Source organism: Centroberyx affinis, unplaced genomic scaffold, assembly GCF_046629955.1.
Source record: "Centroberyx affinis isolate AG114_WGS23_722 - 3 ecotype Tasmania unplaced genomic scaffold, CSIRO-AGI_Caff_v1 ptg000826l_1, whole genome shotgun sequence".
In the NCBI taxonomy this organism is placed as follows: Eukaryota; Metazoa; Chordata; class Actinopteri; order Beryciformes; family Berycidae; genus Centroberyx; species Centroberyx affinis.
In genome coordinates, this window is record NW_027279425.1 from 101,697 (window position 1) to 128,028 (window position 26,332).

At 41.2% G+C, this 26,332-nt stretch overlaps 1 protein-coding gene across 1 annotated transcript; it reads left to right on the top strand.

Annotated features, from left to right (window-relative positions):
* On the top strand, positions 1-25,755 carry kif1ab (kinesin family member 1Ab). The gene is made up of 48 exons (XM_071520802.1): positions 1-103; positions 3,553-3,626; positions 4,030-4,209; positions 4,375-4,443; positions 4,817-4,995; positions 5,160-5,271; positions 5,641-5,718; positions 6,167-6,232; positions 6,327-6,344; positions 6,481-6,559; positions 6,669-6,747; positions 7,287-7,429; positions 7,592-7,630; positions 8,865-9,064; positions 9,282-9,361; positions 9,630-9,705; positions 9,838-9,917; positions 10,064-10,170; positions 10,351-10,434; positions 11,271-11,451; positions 11,727-11,799; positions 12,000-12,090; positions 12,375-12,523; positions 14,153-14,331; positions 14,649-14,786; positions 15,013-15,131; positions 15,321-15,406; positions 15,864-15,999; positions 16,358-16,541; positions 17,033-17,123; positions 17,491-17,609; positions 17,698-17,753; positions 18,276-18,384; positions 18,602-18,668; positions 19,023-19,107; positions 19,277-19,382; positions 19,665-19,688; positions 19,836-19,950; positions 20,104-20,237; positions 20,408-20,469; positions 20,673-20,818; positions 21,385-21,573; positions 22,056-22,127; positions 23,101-23,210; positions 24,045-24,164; positions 24,572-24,764; positions 24,870-24,988; positions 25,707-25,755. Exons 1-48 carry the CDS (start codon positions 1-3, stop codon positions 25,753-25,755), a joined length of 5,148 nt encoding a protein of 1,715 aa, XP_071376903.1.
* Positions 25,756-26,332: the final 577 nt, after the last annotated feature.

Consider the following 26,332-nt stretch of genomic DNA (forward strand, 5'->3'; position numbering starts at 1 on the left):
ATGGCAGCTTCAGTCAAGGTGGCGGTGAGGGTCAGACCCTTCAACTCCAGAGAGATTGGGAAGGAGAGCAAGTGCATCATTCAGATGTCAGGAAACACCACAAGTGAGTACAAAGCACATTTTCTTCAGTGTTAATATCAGTGACAATTATTTGTAGTTGACAAGTGTTGATTGGAGAGTTGTTTGCTCAGTCACAGAGCTGATGTGGCTCTGGGGCGGCTGGTCAAAACTATCTTAAAGTGTTAAAGTAACTCTGATGGGTGTGGACTTATAGAAACACTTGCATAGTGTTGATGTTTGGATTTTGCTGTGTATGGTGTGTCTCTTGCAGCTACATTCACAGAAGGATGCACATATTGTGGATCTGGCATTACACATTTTGACCAACACACATTGTTGTACTTCAATCCTTGGAACAGTAACACATTTTCCTTTTTCACTGTTCAGTGAATATATTGTTTCTATAGACATGCACATATTTATTCTAACCAGACATCAATTTGACCCTATCAGGAGCACTGTCATCAATAACGTTCACAAATTTGGAACTGAAATTATCTAGAAGATTATTCACAGAGGTTGAAATAAGGGTTGGTGAGAAAGAGATAGCCTCCATGAACAGTGCACTACTATTCTCATTGATAGTTGTGACAGTTTTTTTTAACAGTTTCTGATATAACATGGATGTCAGGATTAATAGACATATCAAAAAACACACAAAAAGTGATAAGATAAGGCAAGGTAAATTGCAACAATTTGAAATATTGAGACTCTTAGTAATAATCAGGTCCAATATATGCCCTCGACTGTGAGTCGGCCCTTTCACATGCTAAGACAGTCCTAAGGTGTCCAATATGGCTACAAGGTCTTAAGTACTCTTGGCGTTTGAATTATCAATCTGAATATTAAAGTCACCAGTTATAACTAAAGAGTCAAAGTCAGTGGAAATATTTAAAATATGACTATTATATTTTTCCTTTTTTCTAAACTACAATATAAACTACAATTTTCTTATAAACTAGAATCAATTAATTCCCTTGCTAATTTTCTTGGCCTTTACATTCACTAAGTGTTCTATAACAATGCAAAAGATTTGCAACTGACGCACCAAAGATGTTAGATGACAGAGAACTTACCGTCTGACCAAGAGAGGAACAGCCAATTCAGCTCTAACCATCCCCACTGTAAACAGGCCACTGGGAATAAATCTTTCTGTTGTTAGTTGTTTGATCTAAATGGATTGAAAATAGATTTTGAAATCGAGATGTATTGATGAATCCTTGAAAGGCTCTGCAGTCAGATGATTTTCCAGTCTGGTAACCTGAATCACCCATGTTCATATAAATAATGGATACAGTATGATACAGTAGCTGCAACGTTGTGATTGAGGCGGGGCGTCATGTAGAGTGAGCCTCTTTAGGTGCTGACCCATGGCTTTAAAGTGTGAAACACATGCAAATCAGTAACACAATGACGTTCTGGTGCAGTTTTGACCATTTCTGTGTGACCTATAGTGAGGCAAGTTTGGCATTTCACCTCAATCATTTGTCTGGTGGGAAGCTTGTCTTCCAACAGCAGGATAGTGGGTAGCGAGGCACGCAGCATCTTGGCAGCTAGGGAGGCAAACAAAGGCTTCTGTCAGGCCTCGCGACTGAAGCCTGTCAGTGTGTGTAGGATGTAGTGACCTCTACGGCTCTCTGCTCTCATCATACGAGCTGCAGGGACCAAAAGGCTTCCTTGTTCTGGCTGAGCCCAGACACACGGGTCAGCTGATGCAAGGATATGTGTGTTGTGTGTGTGCCTTGTTTTGTGTGTGTTACTGCGTGTGTGTGTGTGTCAGAGAGAGAGAGACAGAGAGAGAGAGAGAGAGTACGCTCGGCACACTGCCGGGTCTCTGTGCCTGTCGGTGTTTTGATGACCTCATTATCACAGTTTGAGGAAGCCACCGATTAAAACATTCATTATTTCAGCTCATTAACTGGACTAGCTCTAAATGTGAGTCCTAAGCAATTTCCAACATTGGTGGTCCACTTTTTCATTTTATCTGCATTATGGTTTTTCTGGATGAGCACATGCTGTATCAGTCCTGTCAGAACGCTCAGCGGGACGTCGCCGCTGCTGTATTGAACTTGTCCACAGGGGGCGTTGCACCGGATTCAGTTTGAAGTCAAAAGAGCATCTGCTGCTGCAGTCCTGAGGCACTGAGAGAGAGAGAGAGAGAGGGACAGAGAGAGAGACGGAGAGAGAGAAAGAGAGCGAGAGGGAGGGAGAGAGAGACAGGGAGGGAGAGAGGGAGAGAGAGAGAGAGAGAGAGAGAGAGGGAGGGAGAGAGAGACAGAGAAAGAGGGAGAGACAGAGAGAGAGGGAGAGAGAGAGAGAGGCAGGGAGGGAGAGAGAGAAAGAGGGAAAGACAGAGAGAGAGGGAGAGAGAGAGAGAGAGGGAGGGAGGGAGGGAGGGAGAGAGAGACAGAGTGATGCAATGAGTGGTATAATGAGTGGTGCATTTAGTATTACTACTATTAATACTAATAACTATACTAATAATCAATTAAGCCAGACAAAGAACTCCCAAACTGGAACTAGTAAGTCGGCTCTCTCTTTACGATGAGCTCAAGTCGAGATTCTTTGAAAGTGATATTGAAGGAATATGCTATGTCAATTTTTTATTATCCAAAACCATTGGTTCAGAAGTTTGGTTTAATCCCGCTGTTACTGAGGTTCTTTATCTAAGGAGAAACCGTATCTAAGGAGAAATATACTCCTGTCTTGGCACCCAGGCTTTCAAATCATAATGTTGCCTTATCATGTGGGGCACCCATCTGTATAAGACAGGCTTTACTTCATACAGTATAGGATCATAGTACTGGTTATACTAAAAGCCCTGTAGGGTTCTAGGTTTGTTTATCTGAGTGTATTCGTTTTTTGAGAAGACATAGAATTGAAGTGAAACAAACACAGTGATAAAATAGATAAAATCAAGATAAAAAAACAAAAACAAGGTAGGGAATAAAAATATCTTATCTCAAAACAAATGAAAGATGGAAAGAAAGAAAGAAAGAATAATAACAAATAACAAATAACAAATAAATAAACAAACAAAACAACAACAAATCAAGAGGACAAAAGACAAAGCTGGATTAGATAGCAGACTCTAACTGAGAACAGAAACAACATGGTGGAAAACAAACAACAGAACAACAAGAGAAATAAAAAATAAATGAAAGTTGCCCTAATGCAGGAAATAAAATCATAGGGGAACTGAATGCAATAATGTGTGTGTGCGCGCATGTGTGTGTGTGTGTGTGTGTGTGTGTGTGTTAGTGAGCGATGGGACAATGAGCAAGGAGACAAACAGTAAGAGAGAGAGAACTTGTGCATTGAGAGATGTGAATATAGCTATTTCACAGTCGAGATCCTCTGTATCTTATGAAGAACTAACAGCGAATAGGAGTCTGGGAAGAGGCAGGTTATTAGAGTGTCTCAAGCTCTAAGGATGAAGGTGTAAATGTTGGTGCCTCTAACCCGCTCTCGCCCTGTTTTTTGTCATTTTAGCAATCCTGAACCCCAAACAGCCAAAAGAGAACAAGAGCTTCAACTTTGACTACTCTTACTGGTCTCACACAACGGTGAGTTTCTCTGCATCGTTCAGTCACACTTTGAAGACTTGCCTTACATAGTTGTTTGTTTTTTACTACCTTTAGAACTAAATATATTTACAATTTATCGTATAAGAAATTCTCTTTAGTGGTTTAAGTTAAAAAAACAAGTCAAATATTTAATGAGAACCATTGATCTGAATCTTGGTATTTAACAACATGGTAGAAAAACTTGTTTGCTATCTGCACACAATGCATTTGTCTCTATAACAAAGGAAAGTTGTCTTCTATTTCTGATGTCTGAAAATGTGACATCTTCCACAAGATACATTTTGATTTTCTGAATTTTCTTGCAATGTAAGAATTATTATCATCTTTTCTTTCTCTCATATTCTTTTTCTTTATTTCCACTCCACTCCCTTCGTCTCTGCAGCCCGAGGACATCAACTATGCATCCCAGATGCAGGTGTACAGAGACATCGGAGAGGAGATGCTGCTTCATGCCTTTGAAGGCTACAATGTGTGTATTTTCGCTTATGGCCAGACAGGAGCCGGGAAAAGCTACACTATGATGGGACGACAGGAGAAGGACCAGCAAGGAATCATCCCTCTGGTAAAATAAGAGATGGTGCTTTCAGACGTAACTTGCAGAAGCATGTAATAAATCCTAGTGACAAAGCAATTTTTTAAACTAGCGACATATGTCAGCATTTTAATAATCGTGAAGATAAGATTCCAATTTTACCACAAAAATAACAATCAGTTGTTTGTTTTCTAGCTGTGTGAGGACCTTTTCACCAAGATCAACGGCAGCAATAATGACAACAACATGTCTTACTCTGTGGAGGTTAGTGAAGTGCAATTCTGTATCATATTTTTTGTATTTGATATTTTTCACATTGAGCATTTAAAAGGCTTTCTTTCACAATAGGTCTTAACAGTGAGCAGCATTTAGGAATCAACAAGTGCAAGTGGCTGAGTTAAAAAGATGTGCAAGGGATAATAATTAAATGTTAAGGACAACAAAAGGCTTTTTCACAGGAACCACACTTACTGATAGACCAAGACACAATGTCTAGTTTTTCAGGTGAATTAGAGGATAAAGGTACAATGAACAGATATAGTGTTGTAAAAACACATCAACAGCATTTATGAACCCATTAACAACTCATAAAGACATTTTACCGGATTCCTGATGACTCTCTCTTCCCCCCCCTTAGGTGAGTTACATGGAGATCTACTGTGAGCGTGTGCGTGACCTGCTGAACCCCAAGAACAAAGGGAACCTGCGTGTCAGAGAGCACCCTCTGATGGGACCCTATGTGGAGGACCTGTCCAAACTAGCCGTCACCTCCTACAACGATATCCAAGACCTGATGGACTCTGGAAACAAGGCCAGGTAACAGAGTGAGATTGTCCGTTAACGATGGATTCCTGCATGCATGCATGTTGAGGTCATGCAATTTTATGTGATAGAATTAACCAACTGATAATAAATAATAAATGGTTGGAATAAGTCAAGATAGATGGACAGAAATACAAGACTCTTCTGCCTTTCCTCAGGACGGTGGCAGCCACCAACATGAATGAGACCAGCAGCCGCTCCCACGCTGTCTTCAACATCATCTTCACCCAGAAGAAACATGACATGGACAGTGACAACACCTCAGAGAAGGTCGTGCATCGAAATACAAATCACATAATGAGTTTCTGTCACTTGAAATAAGCGGAAGCCTAAGAAATGGACCTAACTAACAGATAGAGTTTTCTTGCATCAAAGATACTGTAGCAGGCCTCTAACCGAACTTTGGTAGGACAGAAGCCAAATGGCAGAAATGGTTTTATGACCTTTTATGAGTGGGTGGGGGCCATCTGTGGTGTTGTTATCCGGATGAATGCACTATTTTATTGATCGATATCCACACTTAACTTTCACTGCCGATTCTTCTAGTGCAGTCTTGAGGCTAATTGCGTCGGCTCTGGTGAGTGTTTTTTCTTTGTTATGCCGACCAATTTATTATCACGATATTATGTGTCCACATAGGTCAGCAAGATCAGTCTTGTGGACTTGGCTGGCAGTGAGAGGGCCGACTCAACAGGAGCGAAAGGAACCAGACTGAAGGTGATTTGTCTGGTATTTCTGCATGCAGGAAACAGAAACAGAAAATGCATTTAATATTGATTCATTGTAAGGCAGATTTGAACTGACAATGCTGTAAATGCATGCCAGGATGCCTCAGGGGGAGATGGTAACTAATTTGTGTATTTCGCTGGTTGGTTGCACACAATATGTACTATAGGTTTGATCCTTCAACCTCTTCTTTCCTTTTTTTGTGATAAATAAATGGATGGATTATATAACAATATGCTAATTTGCACTGTTCTATCTGCACTATTTTACTGTGTTTTTGTTTTGTTGCATAGTGTCTTTGTGTGTTTTTAAAAATGGCTTTTAAATTAATAGTATTGTTGTTGTTGTAGTTACTTTTATTACTATTATCAAACAAATGACTCATGAATAGATGGATAAACAATTCTTATGATTAACTTTGACGTCTTTGTATTTGCAGGAAGGAGCAAATATCAACAAATCCCTGACCACACTAGGGAAAGTCATTTCTGCTTTAGCTGAAGTGGTGAGAGTCCTTCACAGTCCTCTTCTAAAATATGCTATTTCTTATTTGCTGTTGTGCAAGTAACACAAGTTTTCATTTCTCTTTCACCTTTCAGGACTCTGCACCAAACAAGGTTAGTAATGCTTACTGTTGCTAATTTGGCGAGAGCGAATAGTATCCTTATTCAATGTTTTGTCAATTGTATTGTATTTATTTGAATATTTTTTATGAGTGATTTGCAAATAAATTGTGAATGATTTTGTGTTCAGAACAAGAAAAAGAAGAAGGTGGAGAGTTTTATCCCATACAGAGATTCAGTTCTGACTTGGCTGCTGAGGGAGAACTTGGGTATGCATACAGTCTCTTCCCTTCATACTTGATATTATCTTATTTCTGCGATTGTTGTTACTAAATCAAGAAGGTAATTTGTGTCAATTTCTGCACTGTCATACCTCAGGAGGGAACTCTCGCACGGCCATGGTGGCTGCACTCAGCCCTGCGGACATTAACTATGATGAAACCCTCAGCACCCTCAGGTGAGGAAAAGCAATCTCAATGATGACCTCTCTCTTTCATTTCAAACATTTCAAAGATATTTTTTCCTGGGACCCATAATGGTTTGTGTAAGACATTATCTAGGCTAATCTAACAAAATGTATCCTGCTTTTAGGACATTAACCTACTGGCCTATAATATTTTATCAGGTTACCTTACATTACTGAGCACATTTAATGAACATAATGAACATGACTTTAGGTACTAGGTATTGTTTTAGCTGCCATTTTTATCAGCATGTGACTTTTGTTTCCCAACTCAGAATTTAATTAACTAATTTTGTATCAATGTTTGACCCTTATCAAGGCCTGCTAATCTTTTCACTCATCATAGTGACATAGTGTGTGGCATCTTATCAAAGGTGTACTGCATCATTTCTGCAGTATTTTGTGTCAATTCCTCCTCAACTGTGGAACCTAGCTTCCTTTTGATTTCCTGCTCACATCTTGTCATTAATCTGTCCATGTAATTCAATATGGGGAGCCTGAGGAATCATCGTTTCACCCTTCCTCTTGCCCAGGTATGCTGACCGTGCCAAGCAGATCCGCTGCAACGCTGTGATCAACGAGGATCCCAACAACCGTCTTGTGCGTGAGCTGAAGGAGGAGGTGTCCCGCCTCAAAGACCTGCTGTATGCACAGGGCCTGGGAGACATCATAGAGAGTGAGTTTTGGACAGGGAAACACACAACTGGGCAAATATGCACACACGAACACAAAGACACACACACTTTTTTCCTTAGTACATTCAAAACAGAGGATGAGAGTTTTACTTGGAGTGTGGGTGTATCTCACACTCATTCTTCTCTCTCCTCTGTCCTATCAGCGTATCGGTGCACCGGCCCTGCCATCGCTGGTTTGAAATGTGTGTATAATTCTGGCGAGCCTGCGCTTTGCAACTAATAGAAATGAATCCCCAGCTGGCCTCCACCACACCAGAGACCTATCTTAACACCCACAAGAAACCAAACGATGAGTCAGACAAGACAGAAATGAAAATACAAAAAAAGAAATCATACAAGAAATATTTAGGACAACACAAATAAATCTTGTTGCTAGATTCCATTATTCTTTTCTCAGAAATTCTCCAAAATGGCCTCCTTTTTTCTTTCCATTAGTTCTAGTTTCCATGGTAATACCTGTTTTTATCTGGGCAGTCCACCCTCTAAATATTCTTATCCTATCACAACAGTCTCATTGAATAATTGATTCTAATTGTCTGTGAAGTGAGCCTTTTTTTCATTGAAAAGCTTTCTCCCTGACCCGACTGTGTGCATTCAGAATACGTAATGCCCAACTCTATTCTCTATTCATCATTGCCAAAAAGCAAGTGAAACGAAGGAGTCAAAACCATGCTTAGGCTTAAAGCATGCTGTTCAAGGCAGTGGTTTTATTCCTCAACCGGCCCAAGGCTACATAATTGGACTGGTGCTTTGTTTTACAAGATTAGAGATCATGGAAGAAAGGACTGACCAGGAGGACGCCATTTTAGATTGCTGAGAAACGCTTTCCTTTCTTGTATGCTGGTTCTCTGTGTGTGGTAGCTAATTGGAAGCTGTGAATCAGGTGCCTGCATCACCAGCAGTAAAACAGCTCTTAACCCTGAGCAAATTCCTCAGATAAAAGAGTTAATAAACCTCAGGCTGACTTTTGGCCTCTATGCAATGTACTGATGTAGATGTTTTTTGTTTTGCTTCTGATTAGTCATAACCGTGCTTGTGAGCTTGTTGAGTGTATGTGGATGTACAGTGCATTTCGGCAACAAAAAAAAAAAGCATCTGGTCTCTAATTTCCAGTCTACATGGCATTATGTGCCCCATTAATTTGAGTTGCTCTTTTCACTCTCTCTGCAATGGCTTTGGTAAGCAAACTACCTCTGCTTCTGTGATCCATTATTTGAGCTTTCTCTTCTTTTTTTTTTGTACTCCTCCCTGTTGTCCCTTTTATCCTTTTTTATCTGTTTCTCCGCGTGTTCCTCTCTATCCCCAATGTCTCTCCTTGATTTCCCGGTGTCTGCTCCTTCCTTCCTTCCGTACTTCCTTCCGTCCTTCCTTCCCTCTCTCGTGCTCTCTTCCATGCAACGCCTCTCTCTCTGGCAGACCTGTGCGATTATAAGAACTTTGTGAATAATCGCCAGGCTGTCAATCAAAGGGGTGATCTCTCCACAGTGACCAATGCCATGACGGGAATGAGTCCCTCCCCCTCCCTCTCAGCCCTGTCCAGTCGCGCCGGGTCCATCACCAACCTCCACGACCGCATCTTCAGCCCCGCCAGTGAGGAGGCCATTGAGAGGCTCAAGGTAGGAGAGACGGGGGAAGAAAATACGGGACATACAGGAGATGGGAGAGGTTCGCTGTAGAGGAGGAGCAAGGTTAGATGTGTGCTAGTGGGAGGAAATGAGGCGAGCGGGAGAGAAAACATCAGAGAAGGAGAAGACGAAGATAAATGGGGTGTGGAGAGTAATTCCAATTAGGGTGTGTGCCATTTTCAGACATCTGTCTTAACCTTACCAACAGGAAACTGAGAAAATCATCGCTGAGCTTAATGAGACTTGGGAAGAGAAGCTGCGACGCACTGAGGCCATTCGCATGGAGAGGTTAGTCAGAAATATAATTTAGATGTAAGATTCATCCTAAACTCTCATTCTTGCCATCAGCTTATGGATGTAACAGTGGGGATGATTCCATTATTGTTTTTCCCCTCACCTTCCCCCTGAAATGTATAGTTAACAAGGTAAACATCATATGTTCTGTGTTATCAGTGGCAATGGCATCTCACTTCACCCTTTTCACACCGAGCCTTTATAACAATTTTAACCCCTTCTGTAAAATTAACTATGATGCTATGATGGTAACTGTCTATAGAGAGGCCCTGCTGGCTGAGATGGGCGTGGCCATGAGAGAAGATGGAGGCACTGTGGGCGTCTTCTCCCCCAAAAAGGTCAGATACACTCCCAAATGCACATCGCTGCAGCACAATAGTCCGATATACTTATAACATCTGTTCATACTTACACAGACACTCAAACACTCAACTTATGAGGCTGAGTGACAGTAACAATTCTCTTTTTAGACCCCGCATCTGGTGAACCTGAATGAGGATCCACTGATGTCCGAGTGCCTCCTGTATTACATCAAAGACGGCATCACCAAGTAAGGCTTTATTTATGACTGTAATGCACATGATGCAGTATTGGTCATTAGGCAACATTAACATTTTCTGAAATTTGTATATATCCTCTATTGGGATTTTCTTCTTGTTTTGTACCTGACACAGCCCTTATCTCTTCTTCCCTCAGGGTTGGCCGTGATGACGCCAAGACTCGTCAAGACATTGTTCTCAGCGGGCATTTTATCAAAGATGAACACTGCACCTTCAGCAGCACCACAGGCCCTCAGGGAGAAGGTAAAGGCTAGCTGTTATTTCAGTGGCTTGATATGATGGTGCTTGCAATATTATGTAAATATAGCCTACTAAAGGGTAAAGATAGATTTTGTTGTTAAATGATGTCTGCCATCTTTTTATCTGGATGTTATTAAATATTTATTGTTTTGATATAGTTTGTTGTTGTTTTTTCTCAAACAGGTAACGTCATCCTGGAACCCTGTGAGGGGTCGGAGACGTATGTCAACGGGAAGAGAGTGACCGCCGCCATTGTTCTGCGGTCTGGTAAGTGTGGAGCCTCATGTCATTTTGTGAAAACGGTGGAAAAGGAAGAAAGAGGGCACAGTGAGGCGTTAAGGCCCTCTTGTATGGGGAGGATGAGAGAAATCTGTGTGAAGTGTGAAGTCGAAACAAGTGTGTGGATTTGGGCCATCTTGGCCCAAATCAGTCTGTATCAAGACAAACAGATGTTCACAGTATGTTACATTGTTGAGCTTCAACTTTCTACATAATGAGTGTGAAAAAATCTTTAAAAAAAGAAAAGAAAAAATGGGAAATAAATTTCAGTGTTTAAAATGTGAATCAGAGGAAAGGTCTGTAATCTTTTTCTTCTTTAAAGCCTGCAAAAGTCATGGAACTCAGTGTTACCAAAATGTTTCTTTCCTAATTATCTCTTTACTGTAAAATGATCTCCCTCTAGTGGCTATTCTTATATTTTCAGTTCCTTCCTGGTGCAGTCATAGGTTAGTTTGATGTTGTCATTTGCTGAGTTGATGTAGCTGTGAAATTTGAAGAATTTAGTTTCACTTTGCTGCCACGGGATAATGGGAATGTCCACCTGCATATCCCTTATATTCAAGGGTACATGATAATGTACCATTCAGAAATGAATACCCCTTTTTAAGTAAACACATAACAAATGTCCCATATCTAGCATAAGTTACAATCTTAGGTTACAATTATGATGGCACATTTCCCATTTGTTGGCTTGATATTGGTAATCAGGCATTTCAGACATGCACAGTCCAACAAGGAGACTTACAGCATTAGAGACATCACAGCATGTAGATGCTTGTCCTTCTGGCAAGCATAGATTGACATTTTTCCTCTGCACTCTCTAGGGAACCGCATCATCATGGGCAAGAGCCACGTGTTTCGCTTCAACGACCCGGAGCAGGCTCGCCTGGAGCGAGAGAGAACACCGTGCGCAGAGACGCCGGTGGAGCCGGTGGACTGGGCCTTCGCCCAGAGAGAGCTGCTGGAGAAACAGGGCATCGACATGAAGCAGGAGATGGAGCAGAGGTACATGGAAGGGCACATCAAATTCATGATGATGATGATTATTATTGTTGATGTTGTTATTAGTGAGTTTTTAGGGCTTCTTGAACATTTTGCACAGTATCTCTGTGTTTTACTAATCATAATCAAAGTAGTAGTAGTAGGATGGTAGGGGTAGCAGGAGTAGCGTCCATTAATTATCATCATAAACAATTACATGAGCTTCTCAATGCTCATTTTGCAGATTATGCAGCTGAGTTTATTGACTAGAATAAAGTATTGTGTTTAATCCCCTTCAGGCTTCAGGAGCTGGAAGATCAGTACCGCAAAGAAAGAGAAGAAGCCAGTAACCTGCTAGAACAGCAGAGGCTGGTGAGAGAAACCTCCATTTTATTACTTCAAATTTCAATGTATTCACTCCTGTCTAAATGCTGACATTGATATATTGTGCCATTAGTGGCGCCCTGATAAAAAAAAAAATGGATTTCATTGTCTATGTATTGCAAGTGAAAGCAAAACACCACATTCATACACTCAGTCTGTTATGATTTGGGTCATGTTTTTTTTTTCAGGACTATGAGAGTAAACTGGAGGCCCTTCAGAAACAAGTGGACTCTCGCTACCTGGAGTCTCCTGAGGAAGAGGAGGAGCCTGAAGAGGAAGGTGACAACATTAAACTTTTTCTAACCCATCAAAGAACCCCTTACATCTCTTGTATTGAAGATAATTTATAGTAGCCACTGCTATATTATATATTCACCAAAACAGCTGTGAGGGCAGAGAATGATACTTAGAATGATTTATTTTTAATAATAATGACCTGATGTGATCACTTGAAACACCTTGCCTTTACTGTAACTTATCATACCCATTTCAATGGTAGGTTGATCATTTCTTTCCACTTAGATGCCTTTATTTTATTACATTTTCTTCTTCTTGCCCTCCAGTACCATGGACCAAGCGAGAGACGGAGCTGGCTCTGTGGGCTTTCCGCAAGTGGCGTTTCTACCAGTTCACTTCGCTCAGGGACCTGCTGTGGGGAAATGCCATCTTCCTCAAGGAGGCCAATGCTATCAGTGTAGAGCTCAAGAAGAAGGTAAGACTTACTGCTGCGAGGTATGGTGTCACTTTTCTGTCGTGCTAGTGGGAGCTGCTGTGTCATAAAGTTCCTAAACTGAATTTATAGCCTTTCAGCCTCAATATGTTTTATGATGTCTTTTATTTTAGGTGAACATTAGATAGATGTCTCTAAATAACATTAGTCAAATTTTATTCCAAACACAAATGTATCTGGGTTGAAAGTGCTAAATGTTTACTAAAATTAGGCCATTGTTGTTGCCTTGGTGTCAGCCCACTCCAAAATTATAATACTCCTCTTGCACAAGTTGATATTGATCATTTTTGAAGTGGCAGAGTACAAATTCAACATTTATTGTCACGTGGTGCTGCTGCATGGAGACTTTGCTCTTCAGTCCAGGCTGAAGGTAAGTGCAGAGCATTTGGCTTTGTGTCTGCCAGTGGACACTGACCATAAAGGATTTAATTGTATTTGCATCAGCGTGAGTCGCTCAGAAAAGCCACTGATTCACATTGTTTCCATACTTAACACAATGATTTAGCCCTATGAGTCAGAACAATCTAATATATATTGAATGAGAGCCACTCTGTCTCACCATTCAATTACTAAAATGTACCTAATGATGCTCAATATTCAAAATGAAAGTAGTGCATAAACCGTTGACCATAACCGTTTCCTGTCAAAAAGTTATTGTTTGATGAACACAAGTAATTCCATACCATGCCTCTACTTGAATCGCCGGTACTGTTGTTGCTGTTGTTGTTGTTGAATTTCACTGTTATGCTATGACTGATAGCTTTACTTTAAGCAGCATGTCTCTGTTCTCCAGAGACTGGATAGATAGATTATAGATTATGATTATGTTTGCCTGTTCACTGATATCATTTTTGCAAATTGTAGAATCCAAATTTGATTTTGCAGATGTGATGCCAATAGGACGCAGACAAGCAGAGGTGGAAAGTTGTGTGCTACTATCGGTCTGCTTGGGCAACCTGCGTCACTAACTGTTGTATAAAAGCCATTAAGAATGTTCTTTATTGTAATTATGGGTACTTTGGTGCTGCCAACGGTGCTTTGCTGTGCCCTGTTCCTATCACATCACTGTTGTGATCACAGCAACGAACACCCGCTCCTGAATTATTATTGCCATATTAAAGCAGTTGTTATGAAATCATTTTTTGTTCTCAGGAAAAAGAGAACAAGACGCATTTTGACAAAGGTTTGAAATCTAATAATACAGGTACAAGAAGCAATTGTCCACTGAAATTCAGTGACTGTAGTATCATTGACTGAAGGTTATTGCTTTTCATGCAAATAATAACATGACTTAAAATATTTTGCGTATCCAACTAGCAAAACTTACACTCGGAGATATACTCCTGATTTCCATTTTAAGACAACCATAGTTTGTAGGAAAAGAAGGCTACTACTGTCTGCCACTAACCAGCACTATAGTCAGCAGTACAGCTGTATTCTTTGTCTTTCTCACTGATCAATATAGAATATACCCACCCACCAGCCAAACTACCACTGACTCATATTGGATGGCGGGGTCAAGGCTTACCCACCACCTGATCACAGTATTCTCGCCTCCAGAACACCCACTCCCCTGTTGTCACTAATGCTTTAATCTCATGTAATCCCCAGGTCCAGTTCCAGTTTGTCCTGCTGACAGACACGCTGTACTCCCCACTGCCCCCCGACCTGCTGCCCCCCAGCGTGGCCAAGGAGAGGGAGAGACGACCTTTCCCCCGGACCATAGTCGCTGTCGAAGTCCAGGACCAAAAGAACGGAGCGACGCATTACTGGACTCTCGAGAAACTCAGGTACTGCAGTTTTGGCATTAAAAAAGTGTATGTACGGGTTAAATTTGATTGCATGATCCTTACAAAATATAGTACCAAAAACAATACAGTACGGAAAGTTGTGTATAAAGATGTGTATGTGTGTGTTCTGTCCGTCACACTCCATAGGAACTTCTGTATCTGCTTTCAGAGGGTTTTGTTTTGTTTTGATTCTTTAATACTGCCGGGCATCTACAGTAATCCGTGTTTTTATCTCAGCTTCACCTTTGTGTCCCGGTTTGACTCCTGCAGCAGAGGCTGACGCATAGTCCGTACTCTCTTTATATCGCCCCCTGCAGGCAGAGGCTGGACATGATGAGGGAGATGTACGACCGAGCTGCAGAGGTCCCCAGCAGTGCTGTGGAGGACTGCGACCACGCCCTGAGCGGAGGAGATCCCTTCTACGACCGCTTCCCATGGTTCCGTCTGGTTGGCAGGTCAGTCACAAATGCTTTCCCCCCCCCTGGAGGCAGTATTGATTGGAACGGAGCAATGGAATAATAATTTAAAGGTTGCACTTCTCCTCCTTAAACCACTCAAACCCTCACTCTGCCTCTCTCTCTTTCCCTCCTTCCATCTCTAATTCTTCTTCTCTTTTAAGAGTACAATAAGTGGTTGCAAAAACTCAAAAACCCCCCTCTCTTTCTCTCTCCTGCTCCTCAGGGCGTTTGTGTACCTGAGTAACCTGCTGTACCCGGTGCCCTTGGTGCATCGCGTGGCCATCGTCAGTGAGAAGGGAGAGGTGAAGGGCTTCCTCAGGGTGGCGGTGCAGGCCATCTCAGGTACAAATCAAGGTTGAATTTTAGTCTGAAGACAGGCAGAGTTTGTTGAAGAATTCTGTATTTGTTCAAGAATATCTTAAAGATCCTGAAAAGAGAGGTGCTAGCTGTTCTTTTGAGTTGCTATGTGTTTGACAAGAAAGGAAGACTTTTAGACATTAACCCCTCTTCCTCTTCCTCGTCTCTCTCCAGCTGATGAGGAAGCTCCTGATTATGGCTCTGGTGTGAGGCAGTCAGGCACTGCCAAGATCTCCTTTGAAGACCAACAATTCGAGAAGGTACTTTATGACTTTTAATAATGCTTTGTGCTATCAATTTGGGTATATTTACCTTCAGGAAAGTAGGTTGTTTGCACACCTATATTAGGATACAGGTGCATAGGAGAGGACTTGGAAGCTGTCTATACTTGCAATTTTACAGAAGAATTACAATGTTTTTGCATGTTCATTTACCTCAGAATCATTTTTAGCCATTTTTTTCTTGGTGTTCTTTGAATGTGTCCTCAAAAAATTTAAGTCACACATGAAAATCAATATGTCATTTAAACACAAGTGTAAAAAGAGCAGGTAAGAAGAGGGTTGGAATATCATTTCCTAAGCTGTCTGTGGAAGTATTGGCATTACTCTTCGTGGCTTGGTACCTTATCTAGACAAAATTCAGATCTATTTTTTTCTGCCCTGGAATTTTAATGCCAGGTGTAAATGGAGCCTAAGCTTATGTGGTTTTGTCTTGTAGTTCCAGACTGAGTCGTGTCCTGGCAGTATGTCCCACTCCAACACGTCCCAGGAGGAGCTGCGAATCGTCGAGGGAGAAGGACAGACCTCTGAGATAGGAATCTCCGCCGATGAGGTCAACAACAACACCTGTGCAGGTGAAAGGGATATCTCTGCAGGGAGTGGAAATAATACTAGCCCACTAGCATGTGGCTCGCACCTCTCAGCCTGGGCTAGTGAAAACCAGCCAGAATGTGAATGGAGTTAAATGGAAATAGTGTGGGGATGTCAGCCAAAGACCTTTTCAAAAATTCTTAAAGATCCATGTATATCCAATGATATAAATTCAGACAGAAAAAAAAACTTGCTATGGATTTGTAACACAAGTGTGTTCAATTGGTACAATCTGTGTTAACGTTAATTCTTAAATCCTTTGAAAGCCTATGAAATATTAAATTATTAAATGCCACATGCCAAACATTTGTGTTTCCATGTCTCTACCTCTGTCCCATGCAGCGACCCCAGAGCCGCCCCGCAGCCCTGTGAAGGGGTTGGGCCTGGGTCTGGACCTCCCCTTAGACCTGTCCCAGGAGAAGGTGCTGACCCACCTGAAGATTGGCAGCACCTTCACCTTCAGAGTCACGGTCTTACAGGCCTCCAGCATCTCGGCAGAGTACGCCGACATCTTCTGTCAGTTCAAGTGAGTCAACAGTACTATTTCAGCATGTCTTTATTTTGAAGTCTTGCATGTGTTGTATGAGTAATATCTCCAATATATACAGTATACATATCAGCATATAATCGTCTCTAAATATCTTTGTTTGTTGCATGTCATTTCCCTGCTATGTCACCCATCTATCTCTTCTGCTAATAAAATCCAAAACATAATCTTACAAAAATAGATAATTAATATTAGTAAAGCTACCCATGCAATTGGAGTCTTACCAACTGCATGTAATGACATACTGAGATGGCAACACTCGAGTGAAATAAAATGACAGAGACTTTTTCTGATTTTTAATAATATGTGTTCATTTTTTTACTGAAGGTAAATGGTTGAGATCTTTGTAATGAATGAGATAATCAGTATGCAGTTGTGCTGCGGTCAGCCTGATGGTTTCAGTTTACACACTGTAAAGTGCTGAAACAGCAGAAAGAGGTCAGTGACTGTAATGGCTTCCCTCGTTTCAGCTTCATCCACCGCCATGACGAAGCTTTCTCCACTGAGCCGCTGAAGAACACAGGCAGAGGGCCGCCGCTAGGCTTCTACCATGTGCAGAATGTAAGCACTGGAAATACTCACAGTACATTATTATTACATTATCAATGAATCTTACTCAGTGATTACTATGTCTGTGTTTTTACTTATCTTTTTACATATTACATTTTACATTATTATAAGACTAAGAGAAAGATTGTGATAATGTAATTCTTATATGGCTGTGTCATACTAGTTAGTTATGAGTCCTAGTTGCATGCTTGAACCAGTGTTTGAACCCATTTTTAAGTAGCACAAAGTAGATAAAACATATCATTTTTGTGTCATTTTTTCTTAGCGATTAACAGACTGTACGTACAGTTTTCTTAAGGGTGCAGTTGAGGTTTTAATCCTCTGAATGTCGTTAATCTTCCTGTCTGTTCTCTGTTAGATCACAGTGGAGGTGACCAAGTCGTTTGTGGAGTACATCAAGACCCAGCCCATAGTCTTCGAGGTGTTTGGCCACTATCAGAAACAGCCCTTCCCTCCTCTCTGCAAAGACCTGATCAGGTCAGGAAGGAATTTGACCTTTCCCCATTTCCCCTCCAGTTGATGTCTAATTATGGTTTTGACTTAGTTTCTTTCTCTCTTCTCATAGTCCGCTGAGGCCGTCCAGGAGGCAGTTCCCCAGGGTGATGCCCTTATCCAAACCAGGTGAGCAGGGACTTTTAACTTGCCTGCAACTTCATACTATAAACCCAGCCATAACATATCCATGATATAATGTATCGCTGTATATATCACATCTATATGCATTATAAAATTTTTCATTATTTAGGGAGGGGTGTCAGTCAAGACCAAGTCCAGTGGGGATTCATTAACTGGAGAAACTGAAATTACCTGCAAATATTCTTCCCATTCAAAATTGTAATTTCTTTAATACAGGTCCATTAAAACAAATTCTATTTTCTAAGTCTTTGTGTCCAAGTACCAGCCAACAATTTGAGACTCTGTCCTGTCCTGTCCTGTCCTGTTCTGTTCTGTTCTGTTCTGTTCTATTTTGTTCTATTTTGTTCTGTTCTGTTCTGTTCTGTTCTGTTCTGTTCTGTTCTGTTCTGTTCTGTTCTGTTCTGTTCTGTTCTGTCCTGCCGTTGCGTTCCACTACTTTTAGTTTTGGTCTGCTCTATTCTGTTCTTCTCTTTCACACATGAATCTGTTTTCTTGTCATTCTTCCAGTGCCGGCCACCAAGCTCAGCACCCTGACTCGCTCCACCGCAGGACCGTGTCACTCCAAATACGACCTGATGGCCTTCTTTGAGATCTGTGAGCTGGAGGCCAATGGAGAGTGAGTTGTATCTTCACAGTGGATACGTGTTGCCAGTTTTATACCATAAAGCATGGGACAAAGCAGATCACATGCACAAGGAATGCTATTATTCCACTATTGCAGTGAATGCAAAAGTACAAATTCATGTCACTCAAACATCAGGTCACTTCACACTGTTAATCATGTGAATGCTAAGTATTACTGCTTAATGTATTCTTGATTTCCCTGCCTTTAGCTACATCCCAGCTGTCGTTGACCACAGAGGAGGAATGCCCTGCCATGGAACATTCCTCTTACATCAGGTAATGTCCTGTCTGAAAATGTCCCATCAAAATACCATCCTCTGTTTCCCAATGACATATTCATCAGCCTCTAGAGGATCCAATATCATTATCTAATACACAGCTAAGAACTAGGATCAGATGCTTTCAAAAATATGTTTCAAAACCATTTCAAGCAGTGGGAAAGCCTCCAAACTAAAAAAAAATATAGGCAAAATAAGATAAACCAAGCTGTCTTCTCTCGTGAATATTTGAGATATGTTCAGCTGTTTTGTGTATAGGAAATCAAATAAATTACCCGAAAGGTAATTTGTCTTTATCACATGAACTCCAGTAACAGTCAGGTGCACTTCCGGTCTTTTCTCCGCTTCACAGGGTATTCAGCGGAGGATCACAGTTACCATAGCGCACGAAACAGGAAATGATATCGAGTGGAAGGAGGTGAAGGAGTTGGTGGTTGGTGAGTACTGAGGGACCTTCAAGAGTGTCGTTTGGCATGTTGCCATGACAGCAAAGATATTCCTCTGATGTGATAGGGGTCGGACTATAGTGGCAGACAATGGGAAATCAAAAGCCGTTTTCTTATTTTTTTGTCTTTTTGTCTCATCATGACTTGTTTGACTTCTCAGGTCGTATCCGAAACACTCCGGAGGCCGATGAGACCATCATAGACCCCAACATCCTTTCCCTCAACATCCTGTCTTCTGGATACTTCTGGCCAAAACACGATGACAAGTATGCATTATGCTCCCAGATTGTTTTTCCTTCGAATGAATCTTGACATTTCTATCTGTTTGTTTACAAACCTTTTTTTAACTAGACAGGTCAGTCGCTTTCTTTAGTTTATATTTAAACTAAAGAAACAAGCTTTTCACAATTGAGTATATCTTTAACTTGTCTCAATACATTTTTGATTTTACATCAATTTGTTTCCTTTACTAAATTAAAACTAATTAAACTTACAGTTAAATGTTTCTAACTTGTGGCTTCTTTCTTTTCATCTTTTGCTAATGGCAGTGTCTCCTTGGGAGTTGACCATAGGTATAATACTCATCATTTTTTTTTATCTTTTCAACTACCATTTTGTCAACAAAATATCCATTTATTCATGGGTCCTTTGCAAGGCTGACACTTTCTTCTTTCAGAAACATACAGACAGATGATGAACTTTTCTCTTTAACCCCCCAGGACTTTCTACCGATTTGAGGCAGCATGGGACAGCTCCATGCACAACTCTCTGCTTCTGAACAGAGTCACTCCCTATGGGGAGAAGATCTACATCACCCTCTCTGCTTACCTAGAGGTACTGCCAAATACTTGGTCATGCCCATGACATTGATTTCACTTTGATTTGTTATTCGCAGACTTTGTATTATTAAAACCCATATAGTAACCAGACAGTTGGCGTTCATATGAATAGCTCCTGATCTGTTACCCTTCCATACCCGTTATCCAGATGGAGAACTGCACTCAGCCGACAGTGATCACAAAAGACTTTTGCATGGTGTTTTACTCCCGTGATGCGAAGCTGCCGGCCTCCCGCTCCATCAGAAACCTCTTCAGCACTGGCTGCCTCCGGCCCTCTGAGAGGTACAGCTGTTTTCTCTTCAGCTTGTATGGATTCATGAAGTCTAAATCCTAGACTGATTTTGAACTACAAGAACTCTATATCTTACAAACTTGATGCTTGATGCAGTTAGTAGTTCCTTCAGTAAGTTACCTCCATATGACGTCTCCTATCTCGTCCCTCTCCTTCTCAGTAACCGTGTCACAGGAGTCTATGAAGTCAGTCTCTGCCATGTGGCGGACAATGGGAGTCCAGGTGAGACAGAAAAAAAGAAACAAGAAAATCATCAAACCCCCCCCAAAAACACAACAACAAACAAAACACATCTTAAAACGTCATATTCAACTTCCCCCTGTTCATTCCTTCCTCTGCTTCTGCTGTATTTCTTGAGCTGTTTGGGTTTTATGTTGGTATTTTGATTTACCAAAGCCATGTACTCTTTGCGTCATCTTCACTAGGCATGCAGCGTCGTCGCCGGCGTGTGCTGGACACCTCGGTGGCGTACGTCCGAGGAGAGGAGAACCTGGCTGGATGGAGGCCCCGCAGTGACAGCCTCATCCTCGACCACCAGTGGGAGCTGGAGAAACTCAGCCTGTTGCAGGAGGTGAGTTTCTGGACTGAGGGGTTGGTAAGAGGGGTGATGCTGTAATGGATGGGACCAGTGGTGGAAAAGATAAGTGGAAAAAGTATTGATGGGTGTTAGGGCTGCAACTAACGATTATTTTCATTGTCGATTAATCTGTCGATTATTTTCTCGATTAATCGATTAGTTGTTTGCTCTATAAAATGTCAGAAAATGGTGAAAAATGTCGATCAGTGTTTCCCAAAGCCCAAGATGACGTCCTCAAATGTCTTGTTTTGTCCACAACCCAAAGATATTCAGTTTACTGTCATAGAGGAGTAAAGAAACCAAAAAATATTCACATTTAAGAAGCTGGAATCAGAGAATTTTGACTTATTTTTCTTAAAAAAATAACCTCAAACCGATTAATCGATTATCAGAATAGTTGGCGATTAATTTAATAGTTGACAACTAATCGATTAATCGATTAATCGTTGCAGCTCTAATGGGTATTGTTTTTGGGTTAGGGTTAGGAATAAGTGCAGTTTAGGGGGGAATTTGATGGATTCCGTCCTGTGTGTGTCTCATACATCTGCGTGTGTTTTCAGGTGGAGAAGACCAGGCACTACCTGCTGCTGAGGGAGAAGCTGGAGGCGACTCTGCAGGCAGGACAGGACGCGCTCTACAAGAGCAGCGACATCAGCGACTTTGCCAAGAGTCCCATCCTCAGCCACAGCCCCGGCGGCAGCCCTGCCCTCGACAGCCCCAACCAGAGGCAGAGGGAGCTGGCTGCCAAGGTGACCGCTAGTCCCCGGCTTCAGTTTGTGACCTCCAGAACCAAAGCTTCCTCATGTCAATCAATAAATCAATCTTTATTTATGTAGCACCTTTTGTGCAAGATTGCAATACAAAGTGCTTAACAAAATGAGAAGATAAATAGATACAACACAATAATGAAAATCAGAATAAAATTGGAAGCATAGTGAAACTGAAACTGAGAGACCAATGCATCACAGTAAAACGGAAGATTAAAACAAAATGGATCGGTAAAACAAAATCACATCAGCTATGATTGTAAAAACACATTCTTATGGAAAAGCTAAACTAAAAATGTCATAAGAGTTTGTTTCCTAGCTTATTCTTGTCCTTATTTTCTGTGTTTTCTGATTCATTTAATCAGGTAGATAAAGCTACTTTACTTGTGATATAGAATAATCTAATTAAAACTGTTTTCTTTTTTTCCCTCCCCCAACAATTCTGACTGTCCTCCTGCTCCCAGTGTCTGCGTCTGCTGATGCACACCTTCAACAGGGAGTACAGCCAGGTGAGCAGCAGTGCCAGTGAGAGCAAGGTGAGCCCCAGCCTAGGCCCTCTAACCCGGCCCATTAATCCTGTTGAACGAGCCCCACACTCCTCCACCCAGCCCCACTCAGTCTCTGCCATTCGTTTAGTCATCGTTCATTCATTTGTTCAGCACTGTTTATTGTCTGTCTTTTTAATATTTCTTTCTTCCTCATCCCTTCTATTGTCGTATTCGCCCGTTGCAACTGTCACTGATGTGAGCCCGCCATGATTCTCCTCACCTTATGTTTATGTATTTTCAACTACTTACTAGATCTGGATCGAATAGTATCACAAATAATTTTTAGGGTTTGTTTTAACCTGCTTTGAGTACCAGATGGGCGGAGTTTGCCACATAGGATAAGGAAATATGAATAGGAAATTTTCAGGAAATCAACTTACCTATTCTGGGACTCCAAACAGTTTTAAACAACGCTATTTTTTTTCCCAGATAGTATTTGACCCAGTTCTGCTACTTAATTGTGTATTCAGAAAACACATGTATCTGTATTTTGTCCCTTTGCCTGCACTTCTTTCCTTTCCCTTATTGTTTACCAGACCTCATTGATCTCTTCCCCACACTCCCTCCTTTTTAGAGACTGCGAGGCTTCTACTTTCCTAATGTTCCTCCTGCATGTCCTTTAACATGTTAACCAGCAAGGGGCTCTTAGACATGATAAGGAACTGTATTATTAGGCTCGTAACAATATAGAGATGGTCTACAGTACATCGCTAGCACATTACAAATTGTCTGATTCAAGTGTTCTCTCAATGCATGTCTGTGTTTGTATGTGCTTAATTGTTCGCGGGTATGTTTTGTCTGTATCTGTCCCTGTTTGTTTTGTCTTGTGTGCGTTTCTGTGCATGATTTTTTTGGCTGTGAATGTGTTTCTGTGCGTGTGCATGTGTCCTATATGTGTGTGTGTGTGTGTGTGCGTGTGTGTGTGTGTGTGTGTGTGTGTATGTGTGTGTGTGTGTTTTAGCTGTCCGAGATGTCTGCATCACTGATGAGGGAATCCTCCTCCTCTGGACTGAGCACGCTCACTCCATCCTCTACCTGCCCCTCACTGGTAGAGGGACACTATGACATTAGGTAGGTAACTAGTGACTGGATGTTCTCAGTGTAGCGAAAGCACCTCAGTCATCAAGAGGCAAATTTAAGTCAGACAGTAAATCAGGTTATAGGCACTGTACTTCTGTTATCATGAAAATGTAACTTTAAAGTGATATTCCACAAGATTTTGGCAACGCCTTTGGTGATAAGCAGTCATTGCTTTGGTGTTTTTAAAGCACTGGCTGTTAAAATAAAGTCACTCAGCATCGACTGCAGCTTCTTATATTTCTTCTAGCTTCTTATATTTATTTCAAACAAACTGCTGTTGTTGCTTCCGTAAACATAAAATCCATCACTTCATGTGCAACAGAGGATTTTTCCTGGGAAAGAGGAACCCCTTCATAGGTGTTTAGAGCAGCAAATGTAAAAGCTTTCATGAGCTAGGTATAGGTTGAATCACTATTATATGGTATCAATCAGCAATAGAGTAGCAAAACAGACATTCATTTATATGAAAAAAAGTGCAGATTATTACTATAACTCTGAATCTTCACACCTTACCTGCAAATGTCCACACAATCCTATTCTCATATTCAGAAAGACTACACATCATTGCCATAAATGCATGATGGGATTGTACAGAATCTCTACTTGTTTGATGTGTTAAAATAAAAAGAGGATAAGGACTGGAGCATGTTTTGTTTTGTCAGACATTTTGAAGACTGAAATATAAATTAAGATAAGGCGGTTGAAACTGTTTTCAGTGAATCAATGAATACATGCAATTTTAAAAACAACGGCACTTGCTTTTGAACAGTAAACAGTAATCCTTTTTTTTTATCACATTAAGAACTGCTTGTCTGTGTTCTGTAGACACACTGAGCCGAGTTCAGGAGCGTCCACTCCAGATCTGGACCCCTACAGCCCAGTGGACAGGAAGAAAACCCTCAGAGGATGCACCTTTGTTCCTGACATACAGGAGATCCGCGTCAGGTCAGAGACTTGCAGATCCAAACTTGTTTATCATAGTCAGGTCATGATATAGATCATACATATATCACTACTCAAATTACTTATTGCATATTTTCATAAATTTTTCCATGTTTAAAATCTCTACAACAAATAGATTGTAAATATTATATGGCAAGTTGCTCTTTTTTTCAGACCAGGAACTAAATGGAATAAATTGTCTTGCTGTCAGACTAGTTAAAACATGTCACTAAAATACACTGACCTTTGGATAATAGCCTCATAGTGCCAACATTTTATTTGTAAACTGTAGACTGTACTATACTTTTAATTTGGGGAAGAAGCAAACCTTCTGTCCATAATTTATAAGAGGTTGTGGTCAGGCTTTGTTAGTTTCTTTTTAACATCAAAGTTCCTCTTGTTGCATGCAGCCCGATTGTGTCGAAGAAGGGCTACCTGCACTTCCTGGAGCCCCACACCAGCGGCTGGGTAAAGCGCTATGTGGTGGTGCGCCGCCCCTACGTCTACCTGTACCGCAGCGAGAGGGACAGCGTGGAGAGAGCTGTCATCAACTTGTCATCCGCACAGGTGGAATACAGCGAGGACAAACAGACTTTACTCCGGGTATGACTGGTCAGGAGTTGTATAGTCAAACTCTTCTCAGAAAATAACCACACAATACACAAGACAAATGTAAATAACCTCAGAGCATCTCTTTTGTGCCTCCAGACTCCCAACACGTTTGCTGTGTGCACCGAGCATCGTGGAATACTGCTCCAGGCCAGCAATGACAAAGAGATGCACGATTGGCTGTACGCTTTTAACCCTCTCTTAGCTGGCACCATCAGGTGAGTGGCCGTGACACTGTTTTCTTTAAAGGAGAAATCCACTCTAAAGCACTTTACCACTGTTAAAAACACCTTGCATTTCTGGGCCCATTTTGTTGTTTGGTGGTGTATTTTATGTATTCCCATGGATAACTGGCAAAACATAGACAACGTGGCATCATGTTGAGATATTTCCAATGCAGCTATAATGGAGTTTGATAGCAGAAAATATTTCAACTATCTAAAACACTAGTTTTACAACAGTAAATGTCAGGTTTTTGTCAGTCCCAGAATCAAAGAACAAGGGCTTCTAGACTCCATTTTGCACCGATGTTCAACAATCATACAATTAGAAATCCATGATACAAGAGGCAGAGATACCAATTTCTTTTGGATCTGTTGTCAGTAGTGTGTGAAAAATAATGCTCTCTTCACATGTTGCACAGTAAATTCACCAAGTTAATTAAGGACAAAATCTTCAGTTACTTTGCTGACATCTCAAATCCTCTTGTGGTAAATGTTATGACAGATTTTGAACATGTAGCTGCTTTTGATACTGACACTATACTACTATTTTAGATGATATGACTGTACAACTGCATTTAAAACCATACCATCATTACAATGGAATTGCTGTTGGACTGACAATATATGCTTAGATTTTGACACTTGTAGATTTGTTCTCTCTATTCTTACTTCTTCTTTCTTGTTTCCTCTCTCTCTGATCTGGTCCCCTCAGGTCAAAGCTCTCCAGGAGAAAGTCCGCCCAGCCGGTTCAGAGGATGTGAGAGGTGAAACCCGGCCTGGTGGAGACCATCAGACAAACAAACCAATACAATCTAAACGCTCCGCTGACCATCCTGCTCTAATGTACATAGACCATATAAACAAACTTATACATAAACCATTTAAATAACCTTCTATATGATGACCTCCCCTTTCCCAAACAACACTCCATCGCTCATCCTGGTACTCCCAAACCGTCCTCCCTCTTTTTGCAGTCACTCTCAAATAGCCACCTCAAGCCCTGCATGGTGTGTGTCCTCCTGACCTATAGAAGAACTACATAAGACAAACTAACGTACCAATTAATTAGCTTACCTCTGCTGGGCATTGGGACTAGTTGTGATTAGTCTTTAGGTTTTCATATACATGTAGAATGATAGAGGTAAACTTATGTGGTCAGTCCCTCCTCCATCCACCTTTTTGTTTACTGTATATGATGCCCAGTCCTAAACCAACCGTTCATGCTTTTCTTATTAGCACCATCAGACGAGGGGGAAAATAAATACTTGCAGCATCCCTTTTCCAGTCATCATACCAGATGTTTCTTTGTGTAGGTGTGTGTTAAGTGCAGGGATGATA

Coding starts and splice junctions, on each gene's coding strand:
- kif1ab (XM_071520802.1), top strand. CDS start 1: ATGGCAGCTTCAGTCAAGGTGGCGGTGAGGGTCAGACCCTTCAACTCC. Junction 12,524..14,152: donor GTGTAGAGCTCAAGAAGAAG/GTAAGACTTACT, acceptor TGTAATCCCCAG/GTCCAGTTCCAGTTTGTCCT. Junction 19,951..20,103: donor CCCTCTCTGCTTACCTAGAG/GTACTGCCAAAT, acceptor CCCGTTATCCAG/ATGGAGAACTGCACTCAGCC.